The following is a 17857-nucleotide window of genomic DNA, read 5'->3' as shown; positions in this document are numbered from 1 at the left end:
AGGGACCCCAGTGCTCCCAGTGCCCCCAGTCTGCCCACTGCCCCAGGGCCCCCACGGACCCCAGGGCCCCCAGTGCCCCCAGTCTGCCTGCTGCGCCAGTGCCCCCAGTGACCTCAGGGACCCCAGGGACCCCAGTGCCACCAGTGCCCCCAGTGCTCCCAGGGACCCTAGTGCCACCAGTGCCCCCAGTGCTCTGAGGGCCCCCAGTGCCCCCAGTGCTCCCAGGGACCCCAGTGTTCCCAGGGCCCCCAGTGCCCCCAGTGCTCCCAGGGACCCCAGTGCTCCCAGGGCCCCCAGTCTGCCCACTGCCCCAGGGCCCCCAGTGCTCCCAGGGACCCCAGTGCCACCAGTGCCCCCAGTGCTCCCAGGGCCCCCAGTGCTCCCAGGGACCCCAGTCTGCCCACTGCCCCAGGGCCCCCAGTGTTCCCAGGGACCCCAGTGCCACCAGTGCCCCCAGGGACCCCATGGACCCCAGTGCTCCCAGGGACCCCAGTGCCCCCAGTCTGCCCACTGCCCCAGGGCCCCCACGGACCCCAGGGCCCCCAGTGCCCCCAGTCTGCCTGCTGTGCCAGTGCCCCCAGTGGCCTCAGGGACCTCAGTGCCACCAGTGCCCCCAGTGCTCCCAGGGCCCCCAGTGCCCCCAGTGCTCCCAGGGACCCCAGTGTTCCCAGGGCCCCCAGTGCCCCCAGTGCTCCCAGGGACCCCAGTGCTCCCAGGGACCCCAGTCTGCCCACTGCCCCAGGGCCCCCAGTGCTCCCAGGGACCCCAGTGCCACCAGTGCCCCCAGTGCTCCCAGGGCCCCCAGTGCCCCCAGTGCTCCCAGGGACCCCAGTCTGCCCACTGCCCCAGGGCCCCCAGTGTTCCCAGGGACCCCAGTGCCACCAGTGCCCCCAGGGACCCCATGGACCCCAGTGCTCCCAGGGACCCCAGTGCCCCCAGTCTGCCCACTGCCCCAGGGCCCCCAGTGACCCCAGGGCCCCCAGTGCCCCCAGTCTGCCTGCTGCGCCAGTGCCCCCAGTGGCCTCAGGGACCCCAGGGACCCCAGTGCCACCAGTGCCCCCAGTGCTCCCAGGGACCCCAGTGCCACCAGTGCCCCCAGTGCTCTGAGGGCCCCCAGTGCCCCCAGTGCTCCCAGGGACCCCAGTGCTCCCAGGGACCCCAGTCTGCCCACTGCCCCAGGGCCCCCAGTGCCCCCAGTGCTCCCAGGGCCCCCAGTGCCCCCAGTGCTCCCAGGGCCCCCAGTGCTCCCAGTGCCACCAATGCTCCCAGGGACCCCAGTGCTCCCAGGGACCCCAGTCTGCCCACTGCCCCAGGGCCCCCAGTGCCACCAGTGCCCCCAGTGCTCCCAGGGCCCCCAGTGCTCCCAGAGACCCCAGTGCCACCAGTGCCCCCAGTGCTCTGAGGGCCCCCAGTGCCCCCAGTGCTCCCAGGGACCCCAGTGTTCCCAGGGACCCCAGTGCCACCAGTGCCCCCAGGGACCCCAGTGCCCCCAGTCTGCCCACTGCCCCAGGGCCCCCAGTGACCCCAGTGCTCCCAGGGCCCCCACGGACCCCAGGGCCCCCAGTGCCCCCAGTCTGCCTGCTGCGCCAGTGCCCCCAGTGGCCTCAGGGACCCCAGGGACCCCAGTGTTCCCAGTGCGCCCAATGCCCTCAGGGACCCCAGTGCTCCCCCAGTACCCCCAGTGCTCCCAGGGATCCCAGTCTGCCCAGTGCCCACAGTGTTCCCAGCACTCCCAGCGCTCCCAGTGCACCCAGTGATCCCGGGGATCCCAGTGCCCCCAGTACCCCCAGTGCCCCCAGTGCCCTCAGTGCTCCCAGTGCCCCCAGTCTGCCAAGTGCTCCCAGTGCCCCCAGTCTGCCTGCTGTACCAGTGCCCCCAGTGGCCTCAGGGACCCCAGGGCCCCCAGTGCCACCAGTGTTCCCAGTGCGCCCAATGCCCTCAGGGACCCCAGTGCTCCCCCAGTACCCCCAGTGCTCCCAGGGATCCCAGTCTGCCCAGTGCCCTCAGTCCTCCCAGTGCCCACAGTGTTCCCAGCACTCCCAGCGCTCCCAGTGCACCCAGTGATCCCGGGGATCCCAGTGCCCCCAGTACCCCCAGTGACCCCAGTGCTCCCAGGGACCCCAGTGCCCTCAGTGCTCCCAGTGCCCCCAGTCTGCCAAGTGCTCCCAGTGCTCCCAGCCTGCCCAGTGCCCCCAGTGCCCCCAGCGCCCCGTACCTGGCTGTGGCAGGTGACCAGCACGGGCACCCCCCAGTCCCTCCCAGTCCCTCCCAGTGCCCCCAGTGCCCCGTACCTGGCTGTGGCAGGTGACCAGCACGGGCACCGCCCAGCTGGCGGCCACCAGCCGCCCCTCGGCCTGGAAGAAGGCGACCAAGCGGAGCCGCGGGGCCATGGCCGGCGTCACCGGCAGCGTCACCTCCGTCACCGTCCCCCGCTGCACCCCCTGCGCCGCCACCAGCCGCCCCCGCGCCACCGCCTGCCACGCGCCACGCGCGACACGTGACATGTGACACGCCACGCGCGACGCGCAGCCGATGCCACGCGCACGCAGGGCGCGGCGCGGGACGCGAAACACGGGACGTGCGGCACGCAACGGGCACGCGGGGGTCCCGGGGGGTCCCATGGGTGTCGGAGGGGGGGTCCCATGGGTCCGGGGCTCCCGGGGGGGTCCCGGGGGGTCCCATGGGTGTCGGAGGGGGTCCCGGGGGTCCCATGGGTGTTGGGGGGGGTCCCAGGGGTCCTGGGGGTCCCGGGGGTTCCTGGGGGCTTCCATGGGTGTCGGGGGGGGTCCCGGGGGGTCCCATGGGTGTCGGGGGGGTCCTGGGGGGTCCCATGGGTGTCGGAGGGGGGTCCCATGGGTCCTGGGGGTCCCGGGGGTCCCGGGGGGGGGTCCCAGGGGTCCCATGGGTGTCAGAGGGGTCCTGGGGGGTCCCAGGGGTGTCGGGGGGTCCCAGGCGGGTCCCGGGGATCCCGGAGGGTCCTATGGGTGTCGGGGGGGGTCCCAGGGGATCCTGGGGGTCCCATGGGTGTCAGGGGGGGTCCCAGGGGGTCCTAGGGGGTCCTGGGAATGTGGGGGGGGGTCCTGGGGGGGTCCCAGGGGGGGGCCAGGGGGGCCCAGGGGGGGTTTGAGGGGGGCCCTATGGGGTCCCATGGGTGTCAGAGTGGGGGGCCAGGGGTCCCTGGGGGTCGCAGGGGGTCCCATGGGTGCCAGAGGAGGGTCCCAGGGGGGTCCCAAGGGGGCCTGGGGATGGGGGGGGGGGTGTCCCAGGGGGTCCCATGGGTGCGGGGGTCTCACCAGGAGGTGGTAGACGCGGGGGGCCGGGGGGGGCCCCACGTCGCGCAGCTGGAGCCGCAGCAGCTCCCCGGGGCGCAGGGGCCCCCCCGGGCCCCCCAGCAGCAGGAAGCGCCCCGAGACCGCGGCCACCGGCGTCGCCGTCACCTGCGCCCGCGCGGGGGGGAGCCCCGGGGCCCCCGCCTCCACCTGCACCCGGGGCACCCATAGCGCCCTATGGCACCCTATGGCACCCCATGGCACCCCATAGCGCCCTATGGCACCCCATAGCACCCTATGGCACCCCATGGCACCCCATAGCACCCTATGGCACCCCATGGCGCCCCATGGCACCCCATGGCGCCCCATAGCACCCCATGGCACCCTATGGCGCCCCATAGCACCCTATGGCGCCCTATGGCACCCATAGCACCCTATGGCACCCCATGGCACCCCATAGCGCCCTATGGCACCCCATAGCACCCTATGGCGCCCTATGGCACCCATAGCACCCTATGGCACCCCATGGCACCCCATGGCACCCCATAGCGCCCTATGGCACCCTATGGCACTCATAGCGCCCTATGGCACCCCATGGCACCCCATGGCACCCCATAGCACCCTATGGCACCCATAGCACCCCATGGCGCCCTATGGCACCCATAGCACCCTATGGCACCCCATGGCACCCCATGGCACCCCATAGCACCCTATGGCACCCCATGGCGCCCCATGGCACCCCATGGCACCCCATAGCGCCCTACGGCACCCCATGGCGCCCCATAGCACCCTATGGCACCCTATGGCACCCCATGGCACCCCATGGCACCCCATAGCACCCCATGGCACCCTATGGCACCCCATGGCGCCCCATATCACCCTATGGCACCCTATGGCACCCCATGGCACCCCATGGCACCCCATAGCACCCCATGGCACCCTATGGCACCCCATAGCACCCTATGGCGCCCTATGGCACCCCATGGCACCCATAGCGCCCTATGGCGCCCTATGGCACCCACAGTGCCCTATAGCACCCCATAGCGCCCTATAGCACCCCATAGCGCCCTATGGCACCCCATGGCACCCATAGCGCCCTATGGCACCCTATAGCACCCTATAGCACCCCATAGTGCCCCATGTCCCCCCCGGCCCGCCACGGCCCTCCATGTCCCCCCATCCCCCCCATCCCCCCATGTACCCCCACCCCCCATCCCCCCATGTCCCCCCGTCCCCCAGCCCCCCATGTCCCCCCATCCTCCCCATCCCCCCATGTACCCCCACCCCCCATCCCCCCATGTCCCCCCACCCCCCCATCCCCCCATGTCCCCCCCGTCCCCCAGCCCCCCATGTCCCCCCATCCTCCCCATCCCCCCATGCCCCCCCACCCCCCATCCCCCCATCCCCCCATGTCCCCCCACCCCCCACCCCCATGTCGCCCCATCCCCCCCGTCCCCCGCCCCCGCTCACGCTCAGGCCCAGCGCCCGGGCCCCCCCGGGGACGTTGATGGGGAGGGCGAGGCCCCCCCCGGGGTCCGCGCGCAGGTGCAGGGGGGGGGGCGGGGCGGCCCCCGTCACCCCCACCCCCACCCGCACCTCCACCCCCGCCGCCGGGGCCCCCCCGGCCGCCAGCACCCGGCCCTGCGGGGGGAGGGGACACGCTGGCACCGGGGCCGGGCCACGCCCCGGGCCACGCCCCCTCGGGGGCCACGCCCAGCCCCGGCCCCGCCCCCCCCCGCTCACCAGGAGGGGGAAGGGCGCCCCCGGGACGAAGAAGCGGGGGGTGGGGCTCAGGTCCAGGGTCCAGGGGGAGGCCACCAGCCCCACCCCCACCTCCTGCTGCACCGCCTCCCCTCCTGGGCACGCCCACCGGCCTCAGGAGGGGGCGGGGCCACGCCGGGACACGCCCCCCCGCCAACGGGGCGGGGCTATAGCGACCGGCCACGCCCCTTCCAGGATCCCCTCCCCCCCCCCGTCCTGCCCAGACCTTGGCCCCTCCAACACCGCGCCAGGCCACGCCCCTCCGCTGGCCACGCCCCCCCCACCAGCCCGTATGGATGAAACCCCGCCCCTCACATCCGGCCCCTCCCACCACACCACACCCCAGCCCCGCCCCCCACCCAGCCCTGCCCCCCACCCAGCCTCGCCCACCTCATCCCAGCCCCGCCCCCCACCCGGCCCCGCCCACCTCATCCAAGCCCCGTCCCTACAATAAGCCCCGCCCACCCCCACCAGCCCCCGCCCCCACACCCAGCCCCACCCACCCCAGCCCCGGCCCCCTCCACCCGGGCTCCGCCCCCCCGCACTGGCCCCGCCCACACTCCAGATCCGCCCACCTCTGCCCCGGCCACGCCCCCTCCAGCCCTGAGCCCCGCCCCTGCCCCTGCCCTGGCCTCGCCCCCACTCGCTCAGGTCCGGCCCTCCCTGCCCGGCCCCGCCCTTCGCCCCGCCCCCTACCCTCGTCATTGACGACGGTGACGCAGAGGCGCAGCTCCTCCCCCTGCAGCTCGTGCGCGGCCACGCCCAGGGCGCCGACGACAGACTCCAGCGTGACGTTGAACTCCGCCTCCCCTTCCGTCACCTGCAAGGGGGCGGGGCCGGGGGGGAGGGGGCAAAGGGGGGGGCGGGGTCAGCGGAGCCTTCGGGGGCGGGGGGGGGGAGGGGCTCCGGGGGTGGGGGGGGCCCAAATTTGGGGTTCGGGGGGCCCAAAGGGGGGGGGGTGGGGGTGCCCCAGGTTCTGGGGGCCCTGGGGGGGGGGGGGGGTGCCCTAAAGGGGGGGGGGGGGGCGCCCGGGGGGGGTGGGGGTGCCCAAATTCGGGTTCTGGGGGCCCTGGGGGGGGTGGGGTGCCCTAAAGGGGGGGGCGCCCGGGGGGGTGGGGGTGCCCTGGGGGGGTGGGGGTGCCCAAATTCGGTTTCTGGGGGGCCCTGGGGGGGGTGGGGGTGCCCTGGGGGGGGTGGGGGTGCCCCAGGTTCTGGGGGGCCCTGGGGGGGGGGGGGGTGCCCTAAAGGGGGGGGGGCGCCCGGGGGGGTGGGGGTGCCCAAATTCGGGTTCTGGGGGCCCTGGGGGGTGGGGGTGCCCTGGGGGGGGGTGGGGGTGCCCCAGGTTTCGGGGTGCCGGGGGGGGGGGAGGGGGGTCTCACCTTCCCGCGCTGCTCCAGCCCCCGCAGGAAGGGGCCCCCCGCAGCCGCACCCGCAGCTGGGCCTGGCCCCCCCCACCGCCGCGCCCTCGTGGTGCCTGGGGGGGCCGCACCGGGGGGGCCCAATCGGGGGGGCCCCAACCCGGGGGGGGCCCCCGCATCGGGGGGGGGGGTGTCCCCAAACCGCGAGGGGGGCCCAAATCGGGGGGGGGGGGGCCCCCCCAAAGTCGGGCCCCCCCCCTCAAGGGTCAATGGGGGGGGGGGTACCCCAAAGGGGGGGGGTTACGGGGGGGGGGGTCCCTCCCGGGGGCGTTTTGGGGGGCCCGGAGGGGCTCGGGGGGGTGGGGTACGGGGGTTGGGGGGTCGCGGGGGGGGGGAATGGGGGGGCTCCCATCGGATTTGGGGGGGTCCCGGGGGGTGGGGGATGGGGTCCCAGTGGATTTTGGGGGGGTCCCAGCAGGGATGGGGGGTCCCGGGGGGGGGAGGGCCCGGGGGGGTTGGGGGGTCCCATCGGATTTGGGGGGTCCCGGGGGGTGGGGGATGGGGTCCCAGTGGATTTTGGGGGGGTCCCAGCAGGGATGGGGGGATGGGGGGGCCCGGGGGGGTTGGGGGGTCCCATCGGATTTGGGGGGTCCCGGGGGATGTCGGGAATTTGGGGGTTGGGGGGCGGGGCCGGGGGGCGGGGCGGGGGCGGGGCGGTACCGGACGCTGAGGCGCAGGCGCAGGGCGGGGCCGGGGCCGGGCAGCAGCAGGAAGCGGCGGTCGGGGGTCGCCCGCACCCAGAACCCGGGCAGCGCTGGGGGGGCGGGGCTCAGGGGCGGGGCCTCGGGGAGGCGGGGCCTCGGGGGAGGCGGGGCCTCGGAGGGCCTCGGGGCGGGACTTCGGGGGCGGGGGCTCGGGGGGCGGGGGCTCGTGGGCGGGGCATCGGGGCGGGGCGTCGCGGGGGCGGGACATCGGGGGCGCGGCAAGAAGGGGCGTGGGGCTTCAGAAAGGGCGGGGCATCAGAGGGGCGGGGCGTGAGTGGGCGGGGAGTCAGAGGGGTGGAGACTCGGGGGCGGGGCCTGGGGGGGCGGGGCGAGAGGGGTGGTGCGTCGTGGGGCGGGACATCGGGGTGTCATGGGGGCGGGGCGTCAGAGGGGCGGGGCAAGAAGGGGTGGGGCGGGGAATAGGGGTGTCGTGGGGGCGTGGCATCAGAGGGGGCAGGGCGCCGTGGGGTTGGGCGTCGCGGGGGGCGGGCGTGGCATCAGAGGGGTGTGGTGTCAGAGGGGGCGGGGCCTCGTCCCTCCCGCCCCCCGCCCCCCGCCCCTCCCCCTACCGTAGGGCCGCACTTCGAAGGTGGCGGAGCCCCGGGTGCGGGGGCTGGCGACCAACTGGGCCTGCAGCCGCCAGGTCCCCGGCCTGCGGGCCCCGCCCCCCGGCGCCCGTCACCGCCCCATAGCACCCATAGCGCCCCACAGCACCCACCACTGCCCCACAGCACCCATAGCACCCATAGCGCCCCACAGCACCCACAGCACCCACCACTGCCCCACAGCACCCATAGCACCCGCCCCACAGCACCCACAGCACCCACCACTGCCCCACAGCACCCATAGCACCCGCCCCACAGCACCCACAGCACCCACCACTGCCCCACAGCACCCATAGCACCCGCCCCACAGCACCCATAGTGCCCCACAGCACCCACCACTGCCCCACAGCACCCACAGCACCCGCCCCACAGCACCCACAGCACCCACCACTGCCCCACAGCACCCGCCCCATAGCACCCATAGCGCCCCACAGCACCCACCACTGCCCCACAGCACCCATAGCACCCATAGCGCCCCACAGCACCCACCACTGCCCCACAGCACCCGCCCCACAGCACCCATAGCGCCCCACAGCACCCACCACTGCCCCACAGCACCCATAGCACCCATAGGGCCCCATAGCACCCACCACTGCCCCATAGCACCCGCCCCACAGCACCCGCCCCATAGCACCCATCACTGCCCCATAGCACCCATCACTGCCCCACAGCACCCACAGCACCCATAGCACCCACCACTGCCCCGTAGCCCCCCCGTAGCCCCCCCGTAGCCCCCGTAGCCCCCGTAGCCCCCACTCACGGGGCGATGTCGGGCAGCACCATCCGGTCGCTCAGCACCGTCCCCAGGGGCACCCGCTGCCCCTCCCGCACCCGCGCCCCCAGGGGGTTCTGGGAGCGGGGGCAGGGGGTGACGTGGGGCCCTGACCCACGGCGGGAAGCCCCCGCCCGGCCCCGGGGCGCTCGGCCCAGCCCCACAGAGCTGCCCCATAGCCCCAGCCCCATAACCCCAGCCCCATAGAGCTGCCCCATAACCCCAGCCCCACAGAGCTGCCCCATAGCCCCAGCCCCATAACCCCAGCCCCATAGAGCTGCCCCATAACCCCAGCCCCATAACCCCAGCCCCACAGAGCTGCCCCATAGCCCCAGCCCCATAACCCCAGCCCCATAGAGCTGCCCCACAGCCCCAGCCCCATAGGGCCGCCCCATAACCCCAGCCCCACAGAGCTGCCCCATAGCCCCAGCCCCATAACCCCAGCCCCACAGAGCTGCCCCATAGCCCCAGCCCCATAACCCCAGCCCCATAGAGCTGCCCCACAGCCCCAGCCCCATAGGGCCGCCCCATAACCCCAGCCCCACAGAGCTGCCCCATAGCCCCAGCCCCATAACCCCAGCCCCATAGGGCCGCCCCATAACCCCAGCCCCATAACCCCAGCCCCATAGAGCTGCCCCGTAGCCCCAGCCCCATAACCCCAGCCCCATAGGGCCACCCCATAACCCCAGCCCCACAGAGCTGCCCCATAACCCCAGCCCCATAACCCCAGCCCCATAGAGCTGCCCCATAACCCCCGCCCCCTAACCCCCCCCCCCCAGGGCCGCCCCCTAACCCCAGCCCCCCAGCCCCAGCCCCATAGGGCCGCCCCATAACCCCAGCCCCATAGGGCCGCCCCACAGCCCCAGTCACATAGGGCTGCCCCATAGGGACGCCCCAGCCCCATAGGGCCGCCCCATAACCCCGGCCCCGTAGGGTCACCTCATAGGTCACCCCAGCCCCATAGGGCTGCCCCATAGGTGACCCCAGCCCCATAGGGCTGCCCCATAGCCCCAGCCCCATAAGGCTGCCCCATAGGTGACCCCAGCCCCATAGGCCCAACCCGACAGAGCTACCCCATAACCTCAGCCCCATAGAATTGCCCCAGCCCCATGGGGCTCTCCCCACAGCCCCAGCCCCATAGCCCCGCCCCATAGGGCTGTCCCAGCCCCACAGGACCCTCCCCACCCCATAGCCCCGCCCCATAGGGCTGTCCCAGCCCCACAGGACCCTCCCCGCCCCATAGCCCCGCCCCATAGCCCCGCCCCATAGGGACGCCCCAGCCCCACAGGACCCTCCCAGCCCCACAGCCCCGCCCCGTAGCCCCGCCCCGGCCCCGCCCCCGGCCCCGCCCCCGGCCCCGCACCGTGATGGTGACCAGGACGGGTTCGGGGTTCGGCCGCAGGTCGGGGTCCAGGGAGAAGACGCGGAAGCGCACTGGGGGGGGAGGGGCCCATGGGGGCGGGGCCAGACAGGGGGCGGCGGGGGCCCTGTGGGGGGCGGGGCGCATGGGGGGCGGGGGGCTCTGTGGGGGGCGGGGCAAGGTATGGGGGGCGGGGCAATGTATGGGGGGCGGGGGCTCTATGGGGGCGGGGCAATGTATGGGGCGGGGTGCAATATGGGGGCGGGGCAATGTATGGGGGCGGGGGCTCTGTGGGGGGGCGGGGTGCAATATGGGGGCGGGGCAATGTATGAGGGCGGGGGGATCTATGGGGGCGGGGTGCAATATGGGGGGCGGGGCAATGTATGGGGGCGGGGGGATCTATGGGGGGAGGAGCAATGTATGGAGGCCGGGGGGCTCTATGGGGGGCGGGGCAATGTGTGGGGGCGGGGTGCAATATGGGGGGCGGGGCAATGTATGGAGGTGGGGGATCTATGGGGGGCGGGGTGCAATATGGGGGGCGGGGCAATGTATGAGGGCGGGGCGATGTCTGGGGGGCGGGGTGCAATATGGGGGCGGGGCAATGTATGGGGGCGGGGGCTCTGTGGGGGGCGGGGGGTGGGGGGATGGGGGGGATTGGGGGCAACTCGGGGGCGATTTGGGGGATGGGGGGGATGGGGGGTTGGGGGGTGGGGGGGGATTTGGGGGGGGGGTTGGGGGGCCCGGGGGGAGGGGGAGGGGCCGCACCGGTCTGGCGGGGGGCGTAGAGGGGTTTGTCCGTCTGCAGCAGCAGCAGCCCCCGGGGCGCCCCCACCCCCACGCGCAGCCGCCGGGGGGGCAGGGGGGGGCTGCGGGCCTCCAGCACCAGCGTCTGCCCCACGGCGGCCCCCAGCGCCCCACAGCGCTCGGCCTGCGCCGGGGGCACCTGGGCGGCGGGGGTCAGGGGGGCGCGGGGGCCTGCAGCCCCTGCCCCATGGCGACGGCCCCGGGCCCCCCAACAACCCCCATGGCACCCCCTGCCCCATGGCGACGGCCCTGTGCCCCCCAACAACCCCCATGGCACCCCCTGCCCCATGGCGACGGCCCTGTGCCCCCCAACAACCCCCCATGGCACCCCCAGCCCCATGGCGACGGCCCCGAACCCCCAACAACCCCCATGGCACCCCCTGCCCCATGGCGACGGCCCCGAACCCCCAACAACCCCCATGGCACCCCCAGCCCCATGGCGACGGCCCTGTGCCCCCCAACAACCCCCATGGCACCCCCTGCCCCATGGCGACGGCCCTGTGCCCCCCAACAACCCCCCATGGCACCCCCAGCCCCATGGCGACGGCCCCGAACCCCCAACAACCCCCATGGCACCCCCTGCCCCATGGCGACGGCCCCGAACCCCCAACAACCCCCATGGCACCCCCAGCCCCATGGCGACGGCCCCGGGCCCCCCAACAACCCCCCATGGCACCCCCAGCCCCATGGCGACGGCCCCGGGCCCCCAACAACCCCCATGGCACCCCCTGCCCCATGGCGACGGCCCTGTGCCCCCCAACAACCCCCCATGGCACCCCCAGCCCCATGGCGACGGCCCCGTGCCCCCCAACAACCCCCATGGCACCCCCAGCCCCATGGCGACGGCCCCCAACCCCCAACAACCCCCATGGCACCCCCAGCCCCATGGCGACGGCCCTGTGCCCCCCAACAACCCCCATGGCACCCCCTGCCCCATGGCGACGGCCCCGTGCCCCCCAACAACCCCCATGGCACCCCCTGCCCCATGGCGACGGCCCCGGGCCCCCCAACAACCCCCATGGCACCCCCAGCCCCATGGCGACGGCCCTGTGCCCCCCAACAACCCCCATGGCACCCCCTGCCCCATGGCGACGGCCCCGGGCCCCCCAACAACCCCCATGGCACCCCCAGCCCCATGGCGACGGCCCCGAACCCCCAACAACCCCCATGACACCCCCAGCCCCATGGCGACGGCCCTGTGCCCCCCAACAACCCCCATGGCACCCCCAGCCCCATGGCGACGGCCCTGTGCCCCCCAACAACCCCCCATGGCACCCCCTGCCCCATGGCGACGGCCCCGGGCCCCCCAACAACCCCCCATGGCACCCCCTGCCCCATGGCGACGGCCCCGGGCCCCCCAACAACCCCCCATGGCACCCCCAGCCCCATGGCGACGGCCCCGTGCCCCCCAACAACCCCCATGGCACCCCCAGCCCCATGGCGACGGCCCCGTGCCCCCCAACAACCCCCATGGCACCCCCAGCCCCATGGCGACGGCCCCGAACCCCCAACAACCCCCATGGCACCCCCAGCCCCATGGCGACGGCCCCGTGCCCCCCAACAACCCCCATGGCACCCCCAGCCCCATGGCGACGGCCCCGGGCCCCCCAACAACCCCCATGGCACCCCCTGCCCCATGGCGACGGCCCCGTGCCCCCCAACAACCCCCATGGCACCCCCAGCCCCATGGCGACGGCCCTGTGCCCCCCAACAACCCCCATGGCACCCCCAGCCCCATGGCGACGGCCCCGTGCCCCCCAACCACCCCCCTGGCACCCCCTGCCCCCTGGCGAGGGGCCCGGGCCCCCCAACAACCCCCATGGCACCCCCAGCCCCATGGCGACGGCCCCGGGCCCCCAGGCCCCCGCGCCCCCCCTGCCCCCCAGGTCCCCCCACCTCCAGGGTCAGGATCTGGTTGAAGCCGTTGTGGGCCCCCAGGTCGAAGGGCAGCGGGGGGGCGCAGGGCCCTGCCCCACGGCCGCCCTCCCCGGGCCACGCCGTCACCGTCCCCGTCACCGGCCCCATGGCCGCCACCAGCAGCCCCACGGGGGTCCCCAGGGCCACGAGCCGAGGGGCCACCAGCACCAGCCTGGGGGAGAGACGGCCTGACCCACGCCTGCCCCACGCCTGCCCCACGCCTGCCCCACAGATCCCCCCAGCCCGGGGCGTCCCCGACCTCACCGGTGCCCCCCGTACGCCCTGATACCCCCAGCCCCACAGCTGCCCCACAGCCCCCCCAGCCCCATAGCCCACCCCCCCAGCCCCACAGCTGCCCTAGAGCCCCATAGCCCCCCAGCCCCACAGCTGCCCCACAGCCCCCCAGCCCCATAGCCCCCCCAGCCCCACAGCTGCCCCATAGCCCCCCCAGCCCCATAGCCCCCCCAGCCCCACAGCTGCCCTAGAGCCCCACAGCCCCCCAGCCCCACAGCTGCCCCATAGCCCCCCCAGCCCCACAGCTGCCCCACAGCCCCCACAGCCCCATAGCCCCCCCAGCCCCACAGCTGCCCCATAGCCCCCCCAGCCCCATAGCCCCCCCAGCCCCACAGCTGCCCCCCAGCCCCCCAGCCCCATAGCCCCCCAGCCCCACAGATGCCCCATAGCCCCCCCAGCCCCATAGCCCACCCCCCAGCCCCACAGCTGCCCTAGAGCCCCCCAGCCCCCCAGCCCCACAGCTGCCCCATAGCCCCCCAGCCCCATAGCCCCCCCAGCCCCACAGCTGCCCCAGAGCCCCCCAGCCCCACAGCTGCTCCACAGGCACACCCAGCCCCATAGCCCCCCCAGCCCCACAGCTGCCCCATAGCCCCCCAGCCCCATAGCCCCCCCAGCCCCACAGCTGCCCCATAGCCCCCCCAGCCCCATAGCCCCCCCAGCCCCACAGCTGCCCCATAGCCCCCCAGCCCCATAGCCCCCCCAGCCCCACAGCTGCCCCATAGCCCCCCCAGCCCCACAGCTGCCCCACAGCCCCCCCAGCCCCATAGCCCCCCCAGCCCCACAGCTGCCCCCCAGCCCCCCCAGCCCCATAGCCCCCCCCAGCCCCACAGCTGCCCCCCAGCCCCCCCAGCCCCCCCCAGCCCCTACTCGGGGTCCTGGGGGCTGCCCCCCAGCACAGGCAGGAGGAGGAGGCAGCCGAGGAGGCCCAGCGCCTGCGGCGGCCCCATGGCAGCGGGGCTGTGGGGCAGCGGGGCCGCGGCGGGGGTGAGCGCGGTGGGGGTCAATCATTAACGCGGCCCCACGGGCGTCGACCCCCGGGGGGGGGGGGACACGTGGCTGCGGGGAAATGGCGGGGGGGGGGGGAGGGGGGCTATGGGGCAGGGGGACTCGGAGATGTGGGGCAAAGGGGGGCCCATGGGGGCTGGGGGGGTTACGGGGCGCTGGGGGGGCTGTGGGGGGTTATGGGGTCTGTGGGGCGCTGCGGGGGTTATGGGGCGCTGTGGGGCGCTGTGGGGGGTTATGGGGCACTATGGGCTCTGTGAGGAGCTATGGGGCGCTGGGGGGGTTATGGGGCGCTGGGGGGTCTGTGGGGGGTTGTGGGGCGCTGTGGGGCCTGTGAGGAGCTATGGGGCGCTGCGGGGGGTTATGGGGCGCTGTGGGGGGTTATGGGGCACTATGGGCTCTGTGAGGAGCTATGGGGCGCTGGGGGGTTATGGGGCGCTGGGGGGTCTGTGGGGGGTTGTGGGGCGCTGGGGGTTGTGGGGCACTGGGGGGTCTGTGAGGAGCTATGGGGCGCTGTGGGGTGTTACGGGGTGCTGGGGGGTCCGCGGGGGTTATGGGGCGCTGGGGACCCAGCGGGGGGTTATGGGGCGCTGGGGGGCTGTGAGGAGCTATGGGGCGCTGGGGGGTTATGGGGCGCTGGGGACCCAGCGGGGGGTTATGGGGCGCTGGGGGGGCTGTGAGGAGCTATGGGGCGCTGGGGGGTTATGGGGCGCTGGGGACCCAGCGGGGGGTTATGGGGCGCTGGGGGGGCTGTGAGGAGCTATGGGGCGCTGGGGGGTTATGGGGCGCTGGGGACCCAGCGGGGGGTTGTGGGGCACTGGGGGGTCTGTGGGGGGTTGTGGGGCGCTGGGGGGTTATGGGGCGCTGGGGACCCAGCGGGGGGTTATGGGGCGCTGGGGGGTCTGTGGGGGGTTGTGGGGCGCTGGGGGGTTGTGGGGCACTGGGGGGTCTGTGAGGAGCTATGGGGCGCTGGGGGGTTATGGGGCGCTGGGGACCCAGCGGGGGGTTATGGGGCGCTGGGGGGGCTGTGGGGGGTTGTGGGGCGCTGGGGGGGCTGTGGGGGGTTGTGGGGCGCTGGGGGGCAGGAGCTGACCCGCGGGGCTGAGGCGGGAAGGGGGCGTTGGTGCCCCCAGCCCCCCCAGGTGCCACTGGGCCCCCGCCCCCGCGGCGACCGCTGCCCTTCCCCCTGTTGGCCCTCGGGAGGTTCCTCGTGGCCCATTTCCCGCTCCAGGTGGCCACCCGGCCCCCTGGGGCCCCAGCTTCTCCTCCCAGTTTGGTGCCATCGTCAAACTGGTGGTGGTCCCCCGTGCCCCCAGGCCCAGCCCATCCCCCGCTGCCCCTTCCCAGCCCGGACGCCTGGGTCCCTCTGGGGACGGACAGAGGGACGCGGGTGACACCGTCGCGCCGGAGACCCCCGGGGGTCCCAAGTGGTCGTGTTTGTCCTTGGTCCCTCTGTGATGGGTGACAGAGGGGGCGGGGCACCAGGAGGAGACGGGGTGGGAGGGAGGGAGGGAAGGGAGAGGGAGGGAGGGAGGGAGGAGGGAAGGGAGATGGAGGAGGGATGGAGGAGGGAGGGAGGAGGGAAGGGAGATGGAGGAGGGAAGGGAGATGGAGGGAGGGAGGAGGGAAGGGAGATGGAGGAGGGATGGAGGAGGGAGGAGGGAGGGAGGAGGGAAGGGAGATGGAGGGTGGGAGGGAGGGAAGGGAGATGGAGGAGGGATGGAGGAGGGAGGGAGGAGGGAAGGGAGATGGAGGAGGGATGGAGGAGGGAGGAGGGAGGGAGGAGGGAAGGGAGATGGAGGGAGGGAGGAGGGAAGGGAGATGGAGGGAGGGAGGAGGGAAGGGAGATGGAGGGAGGGAGGAGGGAGGGCGGGATGGAGGAGGGATGGAGGGAAGGGAGAGGGAGGGATGGAGGAGGGAGGGAGGAGGGATGGAGGGAAGGGAGATGGAGGGAGGGATGGAGATATGGTGGGATGGAGGGAGGGAGGAGGGAAGGGAGATGGAGGAGGGATGGAGGAGGGATGGTGGGATGGAGATAAGGTGGGATGGAGGAACAGAGGAGGGATGGTGGGATGGAGGAGGGATGGAGGAGGGAGGAGGGAGGGAGGAGGGAAGGGAGATGGAGGAGGGATGGAGGAGGGAGGAGGGAGGGAGGAGGGAAGGGAGATGGAGGGTGGGAGGGAGGGAAGGGAGATGGAGGGTGGGAGGGAGGGAAGGGAGATGGAGGAGGGATGGAGATATGGTGGGATGGAGGGAGGGAGGAGGGAAGGGAGATGGAGGGAGGGAGGAGGGAGGGCGGGATGGAGGAGGGATGGAGGGAAGGGAGAGGGAGGGATGGAGGAGGGATGGAGGAGGGATGGAGGAGGGATGGAGATATGGTGGGATGGAGGGATGGAGGAGGGATGGAGGAGGGAGGGAGGAGGGATGGAGGGAAGGGAGATGGAGGGAGGGATGGAGATATGGTGGGATGGAGGGATGGAGGAGGGAAGGGAGATGGAGGAGGGATGGAGGAGGGAGGAAGGATGGAGGAGGGAAGGGAGATGGAGGAGGGATGGAGGAGGGAGGGAGGGAGGTATCGGAGGGAAGGGAGACGGAGGGATGGCCGGAGGGACGGAAGGACGGATGGCGACGTGGCTGGGGGAGGGTTGGAGCGGGGGATGGATGAACAGCGGGAGGGGTTTGCGTTGGGGTCTCCACCGCGCCCGTCCTCCCCCAGACCCTCCCCCGCCGTCACGCCCTCCCCTCCCCCCTTCCTCCCCCACCGTCGTCCCCCCTCCCCTCCCCTCCCCCCCCGCTGGGTCCCCTTGGCCGTGGTCCCTCGGGAGCTGCCAGCGATGGCCGAGACCTCCAGGAGCCGGGGCAGGAGAGACCCCCCGGCGCCGCGGCGCAGCCCCCGCCCGGCGCAGGCGTAGAGGAGCGGGTTCATGGCGCTGCTGAGGAAGGCCAAGGCGGTGGCCGGCGGCCGGGTGGCCTTGGCGGCCGCCTTCAAAGTCCCACCACCACCTTGTAGGACCGCCGCCACCTCCAACAAGCTGGCCAGGTGGTAAGGTCCCCAGGCGATGGCGAAGGCCACCACCACGGCGGCCACCAGCCGGAAGGTACGGCCGCGCCGGCCCAAGCGGGTCTGGCGTAACCGGCGGACCAGTAACCCGTAGCCTGTGGCTACGGCGGTCAATGGTAGAGCCCAACCCAAGATGGTCTCCAGAAGGTTGTGGATGACCAACCAAACCTCCGTGCTGTGCACCCGCTGGCAGTGCCCGTTCTGCACCCGTCGGAAGACGATGGATGGGATGGCCAACACCAAAGCCACCGACCAAGTCACCGCCGCCGCGCCGTGGGCCAACCGTCCAGCACGGTCACTCGCCGTCACCACCGCCGTCGCCGGCCTGGAGACCGCCAAGCACCGATGGAGACCCAGAAGAGCGATGAGGAAGACGCTGACGTACATGGCAGCGGCACAGAGGTAGTGACACCCGCGGCAGACGGCCAAGCCCATGTTCCATTGGCCGACGCTCAAGGCCCGGAGGTAGATGGGACCGGTGAGGAGGGTGACCACGTCGGCCAAGGCCAAGTGGAAGATGAGGAGGACGGGGACGCCGCGACGGCGGGTGACGGCGCAGCTCCAGAGGACCATGGCGTTGCCCGGCAGGCCCAGCGCCACCGCCACCGCCAGCAGGGTCAGCCCCACCGCCGCGCCGGGGACGGGGGCGGACGTGGCGTTGGAGAAGGCTGAGGCATTGGTGGGTGACAAGGACATGGTGGCCGTGGGTGGGGAGGGGCTGCGGGGAGAGGGGGACACAGAATCCTCCAGAGGAAACGCAGGTCTCCCTCCGTCCCGCCACCCGTCTGCCCGCCCCGTGCTCCGTCCCTTGAGCCCCCCATCTCTCCGTCCCTTCCGCCACCCCTCCATCTCCCCATCCATCCCTCCCTCCATCCTGCCCTCCCTCCCCA

At 73.8% G+C, this 17857-nt stretch overlaps 1 protein-coding gene across 1 annotated transcript in view; it reads right to left on the bottom strand.

Moving 5' to 3' along the window:
• LOC104019831 (complement C4-B) overlaps positions 1-17857 on the bottom strand; it is an 82631-nt gene that overhangs the window by 64108 nt on the left and 666 nt on the right. Inside the window, exons 2-14 of the mRNA XM_087734920.1 lie at positions 16204-17685; positions 12590-12782; positions 10655-10832; positions 9893-9963; positions 8518-8606; positions 7722-7804; positions 7109-7202; positions 6410-6494; positions 5727-5850; positions 5013-5125; positions 4740-4910; positions 3294-3479; positions 2292-2474 (exon numbers count right to left, since the gene is read on the bottom strand). Of these exons, the coding sequence (XP_087591046.1) occupies positions 2292-2474; positions 3294-3479; positions 4740-4910; positions 5013-5125; positions 5727-5850; positions 6410-6494; positions 7109-7202; positions 7722-7804; positions 8518-8606; positions 9893-9963; positions 10655-10832; positions 12590-12782; positions 16204-17663 (3030 nt within the window). The 5' untranslated portion in view covers positions 17664-17685. The remainder of the gene's footprint in view (positions 1-2291; positions 2475-3293; positions 3480-4739; positions 4911-5012; positions 5126-5726; positions 5851-6409; positions 6495-7108; positions 7203-7721; positions 7805-8517; positions 8607-9892; positions 9964-10654; positions 10833-12589; positions 12783-16203; positions 17686-17857) is intronic.

The sequence above is a fragment of the Nipponia nippon genome, unplaced genomic scaffold (genome assembly GCF_047370975.1).
Source record: "Nipponia nippon isolate SJK-2023a ecotype South Korea unplaced genomic scaffold, ASM4737097v1 scaffold_50, whole genome shotgun sequence".
In the NCBI taxonomy this organism is placed as follows: domain Eukaryota; kingdom Metazoa; phylum Chordata; class Aves; order Pelecaniformes; family Threskiornithidae; genus Nipponia; species Nipponia nippon.
Note: the sequence above shows the minus strand (reverse complement) of the source record. Positions and strands in the feature narration are given on the sequence as shown.